The sequence below is a fragment of the Pundamilia nyererei genome, unplaced genomic scaffold, assembly GCF_000239375.1.
Source record: "Pundamilia nyererei isolate P.nyererei 1_Seehausen unplaced genomic scaffold, PunNye1.0 scaffold00298, whole genome shotgun sequence".
In the NCBI taxonomy this organism is placed as follows: domain Eukaryota; kingdom Metazoa; phylum Chordata; class Actinopteri; order Cichliformes; family Cichlidae; genus Pundamilia; species Pundamilia nyererei.
Genome location: NW_005187699.1, coordinates 14,535 through 31,551, shown reverse-complemented (window position 1 = coordinate 31,551; position 17,017 = coordinate 14,535). Strand labels below are relative to the sequence as shown.

Below are 17,017 nucleotides of genomic sequence, written 5' to 3'. Positions count from 1 at the left end.
CCTAAAATAGCTAAAACTAAAAACAAACTAAAAACTACTTCCAAAAACATTCAGCTTTGATATTAATGAGTTTTTTGGGTTCATTGAGAACATGGTTGTTATTCAATAATAACATTATTCCTCAAAAATACAACTTGCCTAATAATTCTGCACTCCCTGTATAGAGCTTAATATAACTAGAAGTAAAAGTGTTATATACACAAATCTCCTACGTTTCTGTGGATTTGTTTGCACTTGGATGCACAGGGGTTCTGGTTGTAAGCAAGAATTGCTCATTTACATGTCCAAAACTACTAGAGCAACCTTTGCAATCACTTCAGTTGTATCTTGGTTCAGAAAAGGCCTTTTAAAGAGTAAAATGGGTGAGTATGATCAGCCCATGCAGTAAAGTTAAATAGGTTCCTTTAAGCTATGAAAACAGCTGGCAAAAAGTTGAAAATACATTAACCCCTTAGCAGTCCAATTAGTCCCCTAAACCATCCAATGTACCGTGGGCGGTACGTCCGACTGCTAACAGGTTAATGTAACTTACTGTAGGAAAGGGGTATTTTTTAGCTCCCGTTTTAAATCACCTCTTGTGATTTAGTCCAATATCAAAGATCAGCTAATTTTATGTTGCAGAAAAATGCTGTTAGGTACTATAATCGTTTTGAACCTTTGCAATCTACATTACAAACGTTGTCGCTTAGAAGTTGAGGGTGTAGCACACTTCTGATTACAAGGTGTTTGCACAGGTCGCCTAGTGTAACTCAGATTGGTGCAATCATTCAGTTTGGCAAAGGGCTGCAATCAATCTGAATCAGTCTGCGCCAATGAGCCAATCTCCTTTGTGACACTTATTTACATTAGGAAACTCGAGTTGGTTGTTGAGCACCGATTTCAATTTGCAGTTAAATCACAATCCTGCAGCAACTACGTCATGCTTGGTTGATTCTGGTTGGACTGTAAATGTAGTTAATGTAAATTTCTCTTTATGTAGTTGAAAAGGGATTTGTAATTCACCCGATTATCACAAACGGATTGCACATATTTGCCAACTTGACTCCATTCAATCTCAAAGTGATAGCGGACTGACCATTAACTCACCAAAGTCAATGTGAAGCTGGCAACTTTTTGCGTGTGGTCACAAACCAGATCCCTGGCTTCAAAGCAAAGATTTAAAAGACAAGGAGACTGCAATTTGCACAAAGTCATGAAAATCAAAATACTATTTTCCATGTTGGGAATGTACCATTACAGTGTACAAAGAATAAATATGTCAACTGCACCAAAACTGGTTAAAAAATGTCCATTTACATTCCAGTACTACACGTCATTAACTTTTTTCTTGTCTCTCCCATATTTTGTGTTCTGCCCTCTTTATTCCCTACCTCATCCTCTTCTTTTCATCCTCCAACACATCAGAGTCAATGGTGTTCCCTCTCTAATGGTTAAAAAGTTGAAAAGGAGTTTGTCCTTCCCATCTTGTTCATGCTCATCTTGTCCTAATATTGTAGGGCCTTTATGTGGTCAGCAGTGTGGTTTGGTGGTGGTGATTAAAACTGTGCAAAAGATCCCAGATGGAGACAAGGAGAGACAAACTCAAGGGTCGCAAGTTAGTCTAAATAAATGGGAGGAAGGTCATCCGGTGCAGAAAGGGCAGATAAAGCTGCTGTGGAAAATGAAGCCTTCATTATACTTTGCTGTGGACACAGACAACTGCAGACCCAACCGCTGAGTAGTCTTTCCTGTTAGATTTCTTTGAAGTTTGCCACCTGGGGCGCTTGCACAGTTGGTGCATTGTAATGTAAATTCTAACGAGTCCGTGCGGTCACACAAAACAGGAAGGCGCACGTTCTCTCCCACTCACCGTCTGATGGGGAAAATGACGTTTCGTTAAAGCTGAAAGTATAAACAAGGCTTAAGAGAGGAGCCAACACTACCGCTTTCATTGTTCCTTCATTGTTCAATTCATTGTTTCATTTTCCTTACACAAAAAGTCTGTATGTAGGCAAAATCCTTGTGTTCACCGAATTACTGGAAGGCCCATCTCTTTTAACTCTATTTTGGTCTCCATCAGCTCCTGAGTGGAATAAATGGCTCTTTTGTAGGTAAATTCCCCCTGTGTACTACACAACTACCACTTCTGCAGTGTTTATCTTGAAGAAGAAATCTTTAAGCGTCAAGAATCAGCTTTTGTTTGCAGATGTGTTACTACAAGAACAACCTCTAACAACAAATCACTTTTTAATATACTAGATGTATTAGTTCCACTTGAAGCTAAAAGCAGCTTTTCCTATTTTCATCTTCTTATTTTGTGTTAATCTTTCCAGCAGACAACCACACACTCTTCACTAATTAGCCTTTAATCTGGTTACTTAGTAATGAGATTACTGGTAATCTGCATGTAGAACCACTAATGTTATGCAGAGCAACACCTCACCTTATGCACTACAGAAACTAAACTTCATAAACACTTTAAATTTAAAAACGTGTGGCTTCTTCAGCCGGTCTTTGCAGCACTGACAGCTGCTCATTTGCATCACCGCGGCTGAAATTTCTGTGCAGAAACACTGAATAGAAAATCTGCTCGACCCGCACCTGACACATGGACATACACAATTTGTGAAATGTAAATTACCTTCATCAGGGCTGCATTCATACAGCTGTTGGATGCATAGCGCTTCCATCCCACGCACACCCACTTCCTTAGTGGTATGTCTGCAGGGATTGGCACCTTCCTTCTCACCCCCTAACCAGTTCATTAGCGATGCCCCCTCCACGAAGAGCCACGAAACCGAGCTCACAATATTCTGGGCCTGCACTTACAGAGCTTTTAGAAACACGAGTGCACAAACGGGCCGATCTGTGACTGAGAACTAAGTGTCTGCAGTCCATCCACGCACTCACACACAACTTTTAATCACAATGATCTGGCTGTGAGTGAGAGTTAACACTTCAAGAGGCTTAGTAACATGAACTGAACTTTAAGACATTTCAACTTATCATCTGAGGAAAGCTTAGAATAGTCACATGCACATTAACAAACACACTTTTGTTACTGCAAAATTAAACGTATGCGCAAGTTAAAAAAAAGAGATCTGTAATCACTCATCTGCCTGCTTTCCTGGGTGTTCGGCTGTTAGTCTGTTCTTTACATTGCTTCCTCTTTCCCACGTTGTCAAACTCAATGCTGACATCATTACCCTAGTCCAATCATCTTCTTACCAGCCTTCTTTTAGCCAATCAGCCTCCACTCTCTGCTCTGTCATTCTCCCCTTCAGACTTCAGACAACCCAAGCCTCCATCCTTACCACAATCAGTGTCTAGACTACGGGGGTCCTGTCTAATAGCCAAATACATTAATTTTTCCATCTCAATAAATTAATAATTTTTTTTTTTTTTTTAAAACACACCTAGAGCCAAGCGAACCCATGCCATAAAACTCCCATCACACAGTTTTTGTGCTGATGTTAATACAAGAGGAGAGTTGGAGTCCTGCAGGTACCGACTCATCAAAGCGTCAGTGACTTTTACACACCAGGAATCAGCAACCTCGCTCTGTAAATGGTCTTCCACTTTGTGCCCCAGTTGTTGTGGTTTTTAAACACTTCAACTTTGCAATAATACCAGGAAGGAAATCTCATAAACTGACTTGTTGCAACGGTCACATCCTATTACAGTACCATGGGCTTTAGAATGGCTCCTTCTTTCACAAATGTTTGTAAAGGCAGACTCCATAGCTAGCTGATGGGTTTTATACACCAGTTACACTTGTACAGTGGCCCTGAGAGGTCAAATGCACTGCAGCTAAAGTAAACAACAGTCAAAAGAAGAACACTGAATAAGGCAGACAAAACAGTCCTACTCCCAGCCTACCAACAGCTGCATCTATGAGGTGGCTGTACCTCAGGTGGTAGAGGTCACCTATTAATCGGAACGTTGGTGCTTTGATTCCCATCTACTCCAGTCTGCACACTACTTCAAGATACTAACCCCAAGTTGCTTGCTGATACATCAGAGCAAGAATGCATGTGAATGTTAGATAGAAAGCACATACAGAGAAGCTTTGAGTGCTAAGATGGAGTAGAAAAGAGCTACATAAGAACCATTCCATTTACCATCTATGGTATCAATTCAGAAATCCTAGGTGACTTTGCTTTCTTAAAGTCACAAGTTTTTCAGAAAACTTGACCTCTGGCCCCTGAGGTCAGATTCTCGTAGATGCACATGTGGTATCAATTGAAATTCCTACGTTGCTTTGATCTCGAGTTACCGTTTTCACAACTTGGTTGTTGGTGTTGCCCACCTGCTCGCCCATCCATCAGGGTTACAACCCCATCTGACTTTTACGGCTGAGGGGTAACATGTAAAACCACAAAAAAGTGCAAAGTTCCAGATAGTAATTAAGAGAATTACCAAAATTATTACAATTCATCTGTAAGGGAGACACAATGGCTTTAAATTTCATCTACATGAGCTGCTCATGGTTAACTAGTAAAGGCTGAAACCTGAGATGCAGGCTCTTTTTCCCAGAAAAGTTTTTCCCTTTAATAAACCTTGTTGGTAACCTCTGTGTTTTATAGCTCTAATGTTGTGGGAAGTAAGTAATTATTTCTCTGTTGTCACCATCATGTTGCTGCAGCCGCTGTATGTTGACAGGGGTGGTTAGGTTACTATAAGAAGCCAGAAAGTGTCTAAATAAGCCCAAGTTTAAGTGTAAAAGGCAAGGACAAACTTGCCTATTCAATATAACCCAATGTACTCCTTACTACATATTCAATATTTTATATATACAGTAAGATAATAGCTGCTGGCTAGCTGGCTAGTAAGTTGTTACTCAGGTGGCTTACAGTTAAGCTAACACAATGAGAGCAGGAAATAAGACTTTAATTATTTGAGTCATGAGTGGTAGGCACACAACAGTAGCATACATGCTGTTTTTACTCCTCCTGTTTTCATCCTGTATGTGCTTGCTGTTGGTTGAGCTTGAAGTTCCTGCTGTGCCTTTGAGAAGATACAGCGGACGGTCAGCTTCATACATGGATATGGGTGTGGGGGGAAAAAAGTCCATCTTTGCTTGCCAATTACACTGAATTGAGAAAGTCGACCACTTTATCGTGTTTTATAACACACAACAGTTTTCATTCAACATTATAATATGACTTTGTGACTTTGGGGTTTGATTATTTTGGGACACATGTCTGGTATGCAAATTTTATGAACCTGCCCTAACACCAAGAAAATAAGAATCAAATTTATGCAGCGCTTTCTCACTGCATCCACCTCTTTGTTTCAGAGTTGACCACAGACACTTAGCCCGAAACAAGAATCTTCATACTGAAGTTTGCAGTTATGAATCTGGAAAGTTACACTCGGAAGACTTTAAAGGCACCGTTAAAAAAAACACCAACAACATGAGAAAAAGAGATAAACAACAACAAATCTGTGACACTACTTCAAAGTGAGATGTTATTTCAAGTTGCTGTTTATGTTATTTTAAACTTATTTACCAAAGAAAAAAGAATGTTGTAATAACAAAGATACATTGATTAGTGAACAAACATTCTCATAGACTTAAAAATTAATCCATTAAAATGACATTGGGGAGGGCACTTGTTTGTGGAAGCCGCCAAATTGCCCTACAATCTTGATTACAGTGTGCCAGATGGACATCACTCTTCTGCCTAATCGCGTTTCATTTATGTGACTAAAGACCAACTACATACATAGTACGCCTTATAAGTCACTTTGAATTTAAAGATCACCCCTGACCTTAGGTCAAAGGTGATCTTTAAATACTCGTCCACAAGTTTGAGGTGCTTGTTACACTGAAACTTGGGTTTTCTGGCTTATTATAGTAACTTAACCCCACACTCCCCCATCAACAGAGTGACTGCAGCAACATGCTGGTGACAACAGAGAATGAATTACTCACTTTCCACCATAATAGAACTACAACACACAGAGGTTACCAGCAAGGTTTATTGAAGAGAAAATCTTTTCTAGTAAAAAGAGTATCACTGCAACTCATATTTCAGCCTTCACCAGTTAACCATGAGCACATTTATGTAAATGAAACAACGCTTGACTCAAACACGAGTTTCTGGAGCCAACTTCAGTGATCAATTTTGCTTTAGTGGCATGATGAACCTGATGTTTACGATGAATGAACATCGGATGGATTGCCATTGAAAGCTCTCCAATATTTTTAGTAGATCAATTTGAATATCCTATCTCCCATCGTTCTCAAGTTATACTGTTCACGACGATAACACCCCACTCGACTTTTTACAGCTGAGCAGTAAAAAGCTGTGGGATTTGTAATCTTCAAAGATTCATGGCAATCCATCAGACAGTTATAAACACATTCCTCAAATTCATGACGTTGGCAGAGGAAAAGCAAAAAAAATTCTGGGAAGTATTTTTAAAAGATGTTACTGCTATTCAAAAATAAGTTGTTGAGACACTTCAGTTTGGGTCTAAAACGGTGCAATATGTCGAAACAACTGAACATAGTAACAACATTATGAATTCGAATCTAGCAATGCATCTCTACTGACAGATATCCCACACGTTACATTCACAGATAATAACGTTGAAAAGAAAAATAAAGAAAAAAAAACGATGAAATGAATAAAAGTTGATGAACAACCACCTCTATAACAAAGCAGCTGTAAAGAACTGTAAAAAGAAAGTAAAAAATAAATAAATTGTGCAGTTAGCAACATGGTTCATTATCATTACTATCATCTAAAGATCAAGCCTGTATGATAAATCACCCTGTGACAAGTGTCACAGGGTGATTTATCATTAATATTACAACAATGTTGGGCCTTAGGCACCTTCCTTTGTTGTTGGTTCCTCCAGGGTTTAAGAGCCGAGAGCAGAAAGATGCGCCGTCCGATATCATTGTTCTCTAAACTTTAAAGCTGACAGAGAAGATTAGCAGGAATGAAAAGACTTTAATCTTGGACTCGATGTTTCACAGATACAACCTATCAATTCTGACAGAAAGCGAGGGGACGGGTACACCAGATCAAAGACCTACCTCTCTCTGTTATATCTGCCACTTGAAAACATGCCATCCAAAGAAATTAAGCCCTTATGTACTATTTCTGAATTTTTAAGCTAATACGCCACAAGAGATATAATCTGTGAAAAGTAGATTTGTTTTTTGAAAAAGAAAACAAAACTTAAAAATATTTTTAATCACTACTTTTATAAATGTAGCCGGTTGGAGGCTTCTTGTTAGAAAGACATGTGCCAGAGAAGTAAGATCTTGTATTGGCAAACCTTTAATCAACCTTTTTACAGCCTTTGTTGACATCCACTCTGAAACTACACCTGCACCCCATGACAATAAAAGTGGAATTGAATTTGGTTCTCTGGTGTACGTGACACGCATGACGCAAACTGAATAACAGGCTGGAAGCAAACTGGTGCAGAGTGTTTCTTATCCAGAGCGTGTGATGCTGCCAGACAGCTGAGCTTAGGGTGATCATTTTAAGTAAGTGCCTCCGAACATTTCCAACGCGTCATCAGCGAAGCACCTCATGACTACATTAATTCATAACAGACAGACATATAAACAAAACACACATAATCACCAGACTAAAAATAGTCTTCAGTCTTCCTATCCTTCACAGACGGAGGTTTAACATCTTTATTGCTCTTGATAATTTCCCCTTGTCAAATAATTGCACAGCATAAAAGAAAGAAGTAACACGTGTGCTTTTAGTGTCCCTCAAACCACCAGTACTCTTAAAAGGGAAAATGAAAACCTAGGAGCCAAATGGAAAAATATGATCAAAAAGAAACTGCCTGTGAGCTGCAATCGCTGATGAAACTTGGTTCAGTATTTTGTTTGTATATCATCAAATTATTACGATTACAAATTTCTGTTGAAATATGGCGATATCTTTTTGAGACTCTAGCCTACCCCTATTACTTAAACATTTACAAATACTAAAATTTGAGAATTACATCAGGAAAAAAACTACAAAATAAAATAAGTACTGACTTTTCATAGCATGTTGATGTAATTTTTGACTCTACTTGTTACAAAAGCTTTATTTTATTTATTTTTTAATGCCACCTAATCTAACACGTCCTCTTATTAGCTCTCCATATCCACTTCTAGTAACATCCTCTAACTAAAATATTCACACAACTTAGACATTGTTTTGTGTCTACACTAATCACACTGCTTTTTATTTTGTAGACTGATAAGATAGATTGATCGATCTAATGTGTCATGTGAAAACTGAAAACAGTCTCAATCATCCCGAAGACTGAAGAAGTCACTTAGATGAGAGATGAAATGTTTCTCCCTCTCAACGTCCAGATGAACAGAAGGGGTTTTATTCATTATTTTAGCGCTCAGTACTGTCATCTATAGCACCAAACAACAACAGCATGGCACTTACATTGAAGGTGAGACAACGTAAGACGTTTTTTCTTCCATTTATATAATACATGTAGCAGCCAGAGGTCAGTCAATAATTGTCTTGCATGAAGATTTTGATAATTACTGACTTTTATTATGAATCCCTAGAGAATTTTATTCATATTAATCCTCCTTCAACACTAACGACAATCTGAAGCAATTAAGTGGAAGTGGTGGTCAACCACAGATATGGAAGAGCCATACAGAGGCGGTATGCAGTAAAGGACAAAGGTGACTTTATTTTCTACAGAGGCTAAGGTCACTGAACATCTGCCATCCCTTGCAGTGTGTCTACCATATGGTGGTGGCCAGTGCTTTTTGTTGGGGCCTGCTGAGGAGAAGCTGTCCGCACAGCAGAGAGGAACAGTAGACAAACCTATAGAGGAACGGCCCAGCAGTCGGGTCTGAACTTGAAAAAGCTCAGCAGGCAGTAGAGAGAAGAATGCACTTGAAGCTGAAATCAGCTATGATCAACCCTGCACACCCACTCTGTGGCCTGAAGGTTATCAACAGCAGCACCTTCAGTCAAAGACTGACTGCACCAAAGTGCACATCTGATCACCTCAGGAGGTCCTTTATATCAGCTGCCATAAGACTGTTCAGTGCACAGTGATAATAATATGATTTTATCCACATGTTTGCACATTTGCATGTTAATCACCTACTGTTTTATATATATTGAAGTACTATTAACTTTTTTGAAAGCATTATTATAAATGAGTAAAGGCTATCTTTCTTACCACCATTCGTGGGTTCAATGATATAGAACTGATGAGAAACAGAGTAAAGTGAATTACCTCAACTGCCGTCTGACAGTCAGAAATAGCATCTTATATTAGACTTCCTGTAAGACGAGACTGTGGTCTGACTGCAACTAATACAGACAATACATACGAGGAGAGTGGTCTTCAGACTCTTTAGCAGGACACAGGAAGTGAGATAAAACTGTTCTACAACCGCACCGATAAAAACGCTAAAGAAAAACTTTACTTGATTTAAATTCAGCCGTCATTGCCTTCAAAGCTCCTTGTGCAACTCTGACCTTCTTATCTACATCTGGATATACTCTAAAGTCCATTCCCATGTTCATGTATCTTCTCCTCTGTGTCTAATCAGCAACTTGAAATTCATCTTAGGAAAAAGAAGGTTGCAGAGAGCCAAATTTGGCAATAGGGCACAGTGATGAGCTAAAATCATGGCCATGTTTCAAGTCATTTGGATCAAATGTGACATGTCAGGATGTTAGAGCAGAAACCTCAACTTCTGCAGGAGGAAATTTCAGGGCACAACCCAGGAATGTTTAAAAATAAACAACAATCATACTTCTCTGACTCCTGACCTGATGTAGGCTCTTCCACTAACACCTGCACCACGGTCGGACAGAGACTCGGCTCTCATCATTAGCGATCGTCCTTGGTATAAAAGTCAAATTGGTTTGAAGCATGAGTTCACGTTTGTGCTCAGCTGGTGGTCTGAACAAGATGTCAAGGAAACAATCTGTCAAGTCCTTAAAGCCTCACAGTGCTTCACAAGCAGAAGACAGGAATTTAGCTGTGGTGGGTTTTGTTTGGGGTTTTTTTGGTTTTCAAGGAACAAGTTGTGAAACTTTTTGACTGCACTTGTTATAAAAACAGTTAAGGTAAAAAAAAAAATAAAAATCAAACTGAGCTACATTAAAAGACATCTCTTTAATCTTCAGTAACTATTAAGTGTCAAACTATTACAAGGTTAAACTAACCTTGACCAAAAAGTTGCCATCATCTTCTGGAGTCACCATGACAACGGAGTCATGTAGCTTTTCATCGAAATGAACGTGTGAAGATGCAGCGTGGGGTTCCTCTGAGAAGCGCACGCCTCCTGCCTTAGCACAACCTGAGGAAGAGGAAAGACGGAAGAGCAGCTGAAGGTCTGCTATGTACAAATATTCACACTGCATCCCTTTAAAGGGAGAAAACACACATTAAGCAGCCGGTTGTTTCCTTTAAGTGATGTAATGGAGAGTTGCTGGAGAGCACTTCACAATCCCTCATGCGCATGCTTTGCTAGTATGCACCCTCTGGGTGCTTTAAAGCCTTGAAAATGCACACACAAACACACATCAGGCACAAAGATTTTATCCCCTTCAGATATTTACTTTTTTTTTCTTTTCTTTTTTTTTTTAAGTGACCATCTGACTGGGCCAACGCTCATTTCGCAGCATGAGACAAAGACACCAAACACATACCCAGAGTCTTAAAGCTATCTTTACCCACAGGATAAACAGGGTGATATCACATTACAGACACCTATATGTGAATCTCACTGTTACCTCAGTGTCAAAATAAAAGAGTTAAAGGTTTGCAATCTAAACTTCTGATTTGGCCTTAGATTTTCGTGTTATCATAGGACACACTGACACATTTTTATTTATTTTTTCTTTGCCCAGGCATTCATCCCCAGTGTGAGAGAATGGAAAATCCTTCTCCAAATAAACAGCCCTCCACAAAAAATAATAATTCCCTGAAAAAACAAACAATTTGTTCAAAGGTCTCCTCCATAAATTTGAGCCCCTTTCAAAGCATCTCCTTCCCAGAGCCTTTCAACACCGGCTAAACAGCAAGACAGGGAGAAATAGTACAAAGAATATACCTAAGCAACTTTTTAAATATTTATGAAATACTCTATTAATAGGACGATATCCTTTAAGCCACCGTGAATGCTACTGCCCATAAAAACACTTTAAGTAAGTGATGCTGCAGTGTGTGAGTGCACGTCTGAACCCTCAGTTGTTATCACACATGAGCTTCCAGAGAGTGAGTCACAATATCAGAGATATCAAGTCAAGAAATTGTCCTAAGATGCCCTATTTTAACATGTAGACAAAAATCAGGAGATAGTCCCCCTTAAGAAGCTGGAAATACTCAGTTTGGTTTCGGGTGCTGCCTTAATAGAGTATAAGGGAGTCAGCATACATCACGCCCACTCCATCAATTCACTAGATAATCACCAGTATTTATCTCACGTGGGCACAGTTCAGCATCACTGGGGAGCTTGCAGGTTAAAGACCGTTAACTGTTGTGTGTCCTTGTAGCTATGCTGTGATCCTCTAACACTGTGCAAGGCCATGCGAGTTTGGTTAATAGAGAACTCTGAGGTGGTCATAAACAGACGAAACAATGCAGCAAAGAAAGAGGGTGGAGTTTGCTTTTTTTGTTTCTTTTCGATATAGTACGATTATAAGAATGTCTGTATGTTTTGTAACGTTCACACGAGGTCTGCAGCATTAAGACGAATCATAGCGGTGGAGCAGCAGTGCTATGATTGGTGCTAGCAGACTGGAGGCGCCCTCTGACATCTCCTGTGAAGTTAAACGATAGTTAATTACGGTTTACATATTTAAATATTCCTAATGTATGTTGGGCTCTAATGAGCGTAAGATCCCCAGCTCGGTCCCAGGAGGAGACACAATTCCCTTCAAGGTCGAATCAGGAAGGAGACCTGGCATGAAAAAATAAAAATCTGCAACTCAAACATGTGGAGCTACCTGCTGTGAATAAGGAAGCAGCCCAAACTAGCTTTATATACAGTGAAAACTATCTGCTGCTTCCTGTCAGTGCTTTGCAAGGATAACGGTCCTTTGTGTTAATATTCAAGATGTTAGTTTCTAAAGATAACAAGGAGGCGCACTCACAGCCGGTCACTTATAGCCACTAAATCTGAAGAGTTTGAGGAGTTGAACTTGAACTACTTGATCGATAGCTTTTCTCCAAAGAATCCCAGAAGGAGGTCAGTGCTTTAGCTGAAGTAGGACATTTTTTAACCACTTCTATTTCGATTAAACAGTTTCTGACACCTTAAGATGGATATACTGTGCTTCAGATGGCATGTAAGGAGCTTTACTTTCTCTATTTATCATTTAACATGTCATAATATTAAATACAACTTCAAACTAATACAATCTGCAATAATGTCATTGTTTAACCAACCTCTGTCTGCACAGTTGTATGGTAATGGTAAATGAACTGGTTCTTGTTAAGCACTTTTTTAGCTGTACTTGAGCACTCAAAGCCTTCTATACAATCTCACTCACAAATTCATACAAGCTCTTCTACTTCTGCTGTAGCATTCACACATATTCTCAAGGAAGTTGTTGTTGTTGTTGTTTTTAAAACTGTGTTTTATCTCTGTTTAATCTCTAAAAAAGACTGTTTGACAACAAGGCCCACATGTCTAACTTGGATTTCATAAAGCATTACTTCACCATGGAACAAACTTTGCTGGGTTACTTCTTTGGCTTAGGTGTGTTTATGTTCGGAGTCACAGTGTAACAGGCCCATGCACCACCACACTGAAAAGCTATCTGGGATCAGCATTATTAATTCAGTGAGCTAAATGTCACCAAAGTCACACTCACTCCAATCAAGGCTCATTTACAGCAGTCAGAATATTAATGTCTTTTTTAATACATTTTCTCATTCGTGGTGTGCAAGAGAGTAATTTAAACCACATTTTGTTTCTTGCCAAACTGACAGTTGGGGAGATTTATTTCTTTTTCTGAAGTCAAGTCTGAAGTTAAACTATCCTCACATTTACTGGCAGAGGGTTTCCCTGCCCTTCAGATCTGGACCAGAAATGTTACTTTAATTTAAGCACAGGGTTTTTGTCAAACATCCTCTGCCAAATTATAATAAGCCAACAGTTGGTGAAGCTGATACCATCTGAATTAATTACCAATCTAAGACAGTGAAGCTAGGCAATATCCTAGCATTTGTCTTGAAGAGCAGATTAAATCAAAATAATGAATCTCTTATCTCACAGAAACAGGAAACCAATAGTAATCTGAAAATAAAGACATATCAGATTAATATAAGATAAATTTATATAAAGGCCAGTTTCCTGACAAGTGAGCATATTAATATGCACAGGTTCAATTTGTGTAAGGTATAACTGATCCAGCTCATTTAATTATGTAGCACAACCTAAACCTACTTTTTTTTTTTTGTTAAAGTAATCAAATAGAATTTTTGTTTAAGGCTAGCTCCTGTAAAAATAACCAAAGCCCAGCATGTGCAGCAGAGCTAGTAAAAAGAAATGAAATAAAGTAAAAACTTGGATATTCTACATTCATTAGGTAATATCAAAGAAAACATCACGTGCAATGAACTTGCAATTGTGTTGCCTTTGAAAAGTACAGGAACTAGAACTGCAACAATTTGGATGGTTGGATGGCACAATGAAATGGCAATAACAAGGAGACAGTCTACAGTTTGTGACTGTATGGGGTCAAATTGGTAATTTCATGTTTGCAATAATCTGTCAATTAACTCTAACAACAGGGCGAAAATATCAAATTTGTTGCTGTGTACAATGAAATCATTCATATTCAACTCATATTAAATCCTTTAGATATATTCAGATACTCGGTAAAACCTCATGGATCTGAAACTAAAATTCCTCTATAAATAGTGATGTAGTCACTGCAGGATGGCAAATTAACTACAGGAGTTTAAGCACTTAAAGAAACACAAAGAAATATAACCATAATACAACCACTCAAGAACCAATTTAGTCAAGTGCCCTATTGTAAGACATCGCAGACCAGTCGCACTCATCAGCACAGACTCACTCCAGTTAATCGCACTGTGTTGTGATCTGTTTGTGAGTGACTGCACTAAGTCAGGTCTCCATTGTTTGGAAGCAGCCTGGCTCCCAACAGGCAACCGGGGCAATCACCTTGTTATTGAACACTTGTTAACTAATTTGCCTCAGACAGCAAAAGAGTTCAATGCAATCACCGAGCAAACATCAATTTTTCCTTGGGGCAAGGAGGTTAATGTCAATAAAGGTTGCAGGCAGCTGCTACTTCCTTTTCAGTGGCAACGGTGAATTCATTTTAAAACGTCTTGCCTTAACAAGTAAAGAAGTCAAAAGATATGAAAATGTTCTTTCATCTTTTTCCAGTAGTTCTTCAACTGATTGGCCTCTACTAATGCTAACCGACACTGGTATTGATAACTTATCTTTACACCAAAGTGTTGCACTTTCTCAGAAAGTCACTAACTTTCATTTTCTAAACAAAAGCCCTCTAGTGTTTCAAGAAACTGATTTATGTGGAACTAGTCTCTACTACAGCAGTTTTGCATGATTTACAGTTTAAAATAATCCACATTTATCCATTAGTGGGACTTGGTGGAGCCCCTCAATTCAACTTGTGTCTGACACAAGTTCTTTTAGCTCCTCTCCGTTTGAGCAAACCTTCCTCTAATTGGCTGTCTTTAACAAACAGCAGGTTTTAAGAAGATGGGTGGAACTTCTGTGGTCATATTAAGCGCTATATGACTGACATAGCCATGTAAGGATACCCCTCTCTATGACATCATTCAAAGCCAACAACAGAAAAAAACCGTCTGCAGACAAGCATTTTCAGACATTTTAGGCCTAAACGTTGGTCTCACAGGGAATACATATACATACACAGACATCATTATGGAAAATGCTGGCTATGTTGGCCCTAACAGCAGAGATCACTGTAACATCCATCCATCCATTCTCTTCCACTTATCCATGTCAGGGTCATGGGGGGCCTGAAGTCTATCCCAGCTGTAGCAGTATAACTGAAAATATTAATAAAGCAATAAGTTGTTTTTATAGATACAAACGTCTGCTGTAAGAACGATGAGTACATATTTTTAGAAACAAGCCCCGACGTGACCGTGCATACCATAAGTGGCTCTCCAGTGCAATCCAGTATAAACTCATAGCACAAGACTGATGCATTTACCTTTAGTACATATACTAACACAGCCAGCTACATTTACACGAAGCACAGGCATTACTGTCGCTCTAGTTCCATTTAACTTTTATTCAGACTCATATTAGAGATTAGAAGTGCTTGCTATCAGCAATCTGGGTCACAGTAATGAGTTTGTGGAGTTACATCATGTTCCATATGTGCAGGATCACTGTGTAGAAATAGAACTGGAAACTGAGGAATGATGTTTCATATCCAAAGATCTTTATATCAAAGAAAACAACAAGAAGCCTTTTAATATTAACAATATCCCATACTCGAAGTTCTAAAACAAGATAAGCAAAATGTAAACTAACTTTAAACTGAATTTATTAGCCTTGTTATCCTAGACAACGCTACCTTATAAGTCTTCAGATAAAGGATGAGAAGAGTCAGAGTATGTCAATATTATCCGTAAAATGAGTTTTCTTATCTGATCTGTGCCTTTTTATGAATTCAACACATACCACAGTATTAATAATGAGTCTTTCCCAAGTCACGATATTCACCCTGATAATTCCATATTTGATTTTAGGAGCACAGTGTTTGGCATCAGGTATTTGACTTTCAAACATTTTTCAGTACCGTAAATGTGCTCATTCAGTTCTCAATGTTACTATAAAAATACTCTAATGATAAAAGGAATACTACTTGTTTCATGTTTAGGGTAATTAGTTTAGGCAAAGAAAAAAATAGAATAAATCTGTGACAAAAAATTCCCAATTTTAAATCCTGTTCAAATAAAAGAAATTATTGATGTATGCTACATTTTAAATACGTCAACACTTCAAAGTCACATTATAACGTCACAATTAAAAGGTTTATCTTTACATTTGGAGCAGTTCATATAGGACTGGGGAGTGTGCAGCTACTGGGATTGTCTCAATTGACAATGAAGATCAAATTGAGATAAACCATCATTTATAACCAATAACAATACACACATGAAACCTATATCTACAAAAAATAAATAAATAAACAAAAAAATGCTGTAGCAGGTCCAAATGCAAGAAACTGAATAACCTCTGAATGATGGACCTTAAGTTTTTGGATTCAGGTGAGTCACCATTATTAAACCTGTTTTTTTGAACTTACGTGATTTTTTTTGTTTGTTTTTTACAAAAACCTTTTAATAATTTAATTAGTTCATAATTTATGTGCACATTTTCTTTTTACCTTTATTGAAGACACCCAGAGGTCAGAGAGGTTTTATCTGATATCATCATTTGTTTTATAGAACCATTACAAATGCATTTCTGAATCAGCTATAAGCTTAAATTCATCAGCTCCTGTAGGAGTAATGCTTTATACTGATCAAGAGCAAATCTTTTAACATCTACTAGACATTTCTTGTATCTTATTTTGGAGTATAGAGTACCAATATACGTGGGAAACTTAATAACATTTGAAAAATAGAGCCTAGGGCTCTCTTTTTCCTTTTTTATTCAAATAGAAGGTGAGTGGATACAATGATATAATGATCACCACACATAATTTAAACTTCAGCAATAATATGTATGCATTTTTTCTTTCTTTCTGAGAAGACGTAGCTCTCTATCAAATATTAAGCTTTACTATAGTCATCTAAATCACATGAGAGCACTTTTCACCCTGCTATAAGGCTTTTTGAAGGCTTGAAGTTCATACAATAGGGCTTCATGGGAGAGTAATTACTCATGTAAAGGCAGACTTTTTGCAGTAAAGCAGCCTTTCACAGTCAAAACGATATGCTATAGCTTGAAAAGTCCGATTAAGAAATGTGCTTTTATCTACAGCGAGTCTACCTGAACTTTGACTCCATGTGAAAAAATTAGCAGTTT

At 38.2% G+C, this 17,017-nt stretch overlaps 1 protein-coding gene across 3 annotated transcripts in view; it reads right to left on the bottom strand.

The window, feature by feature from the left end:
* Positions 1–17,017, bottom strand: part of adisspb (adipose secreted signaling protein b) — a 43,368-nt gene that overhangs the window by 15,663 nt on the left and 10,688 nt on the right. For all 3 annotated transcript variants that reach the window (XM_005751056.2, XM_005751057.1, XM_005751058.1), the window contains exon 3: positions 10,167–10,300. In XM_005751056.2, coding sequence (XP_005751113.1) covers positions 10,167–10,300 — 134 coding nt within the window. The remainder of the gene's footprint in view (positions 1–10,166; positions 10,301–17,017) is intronic.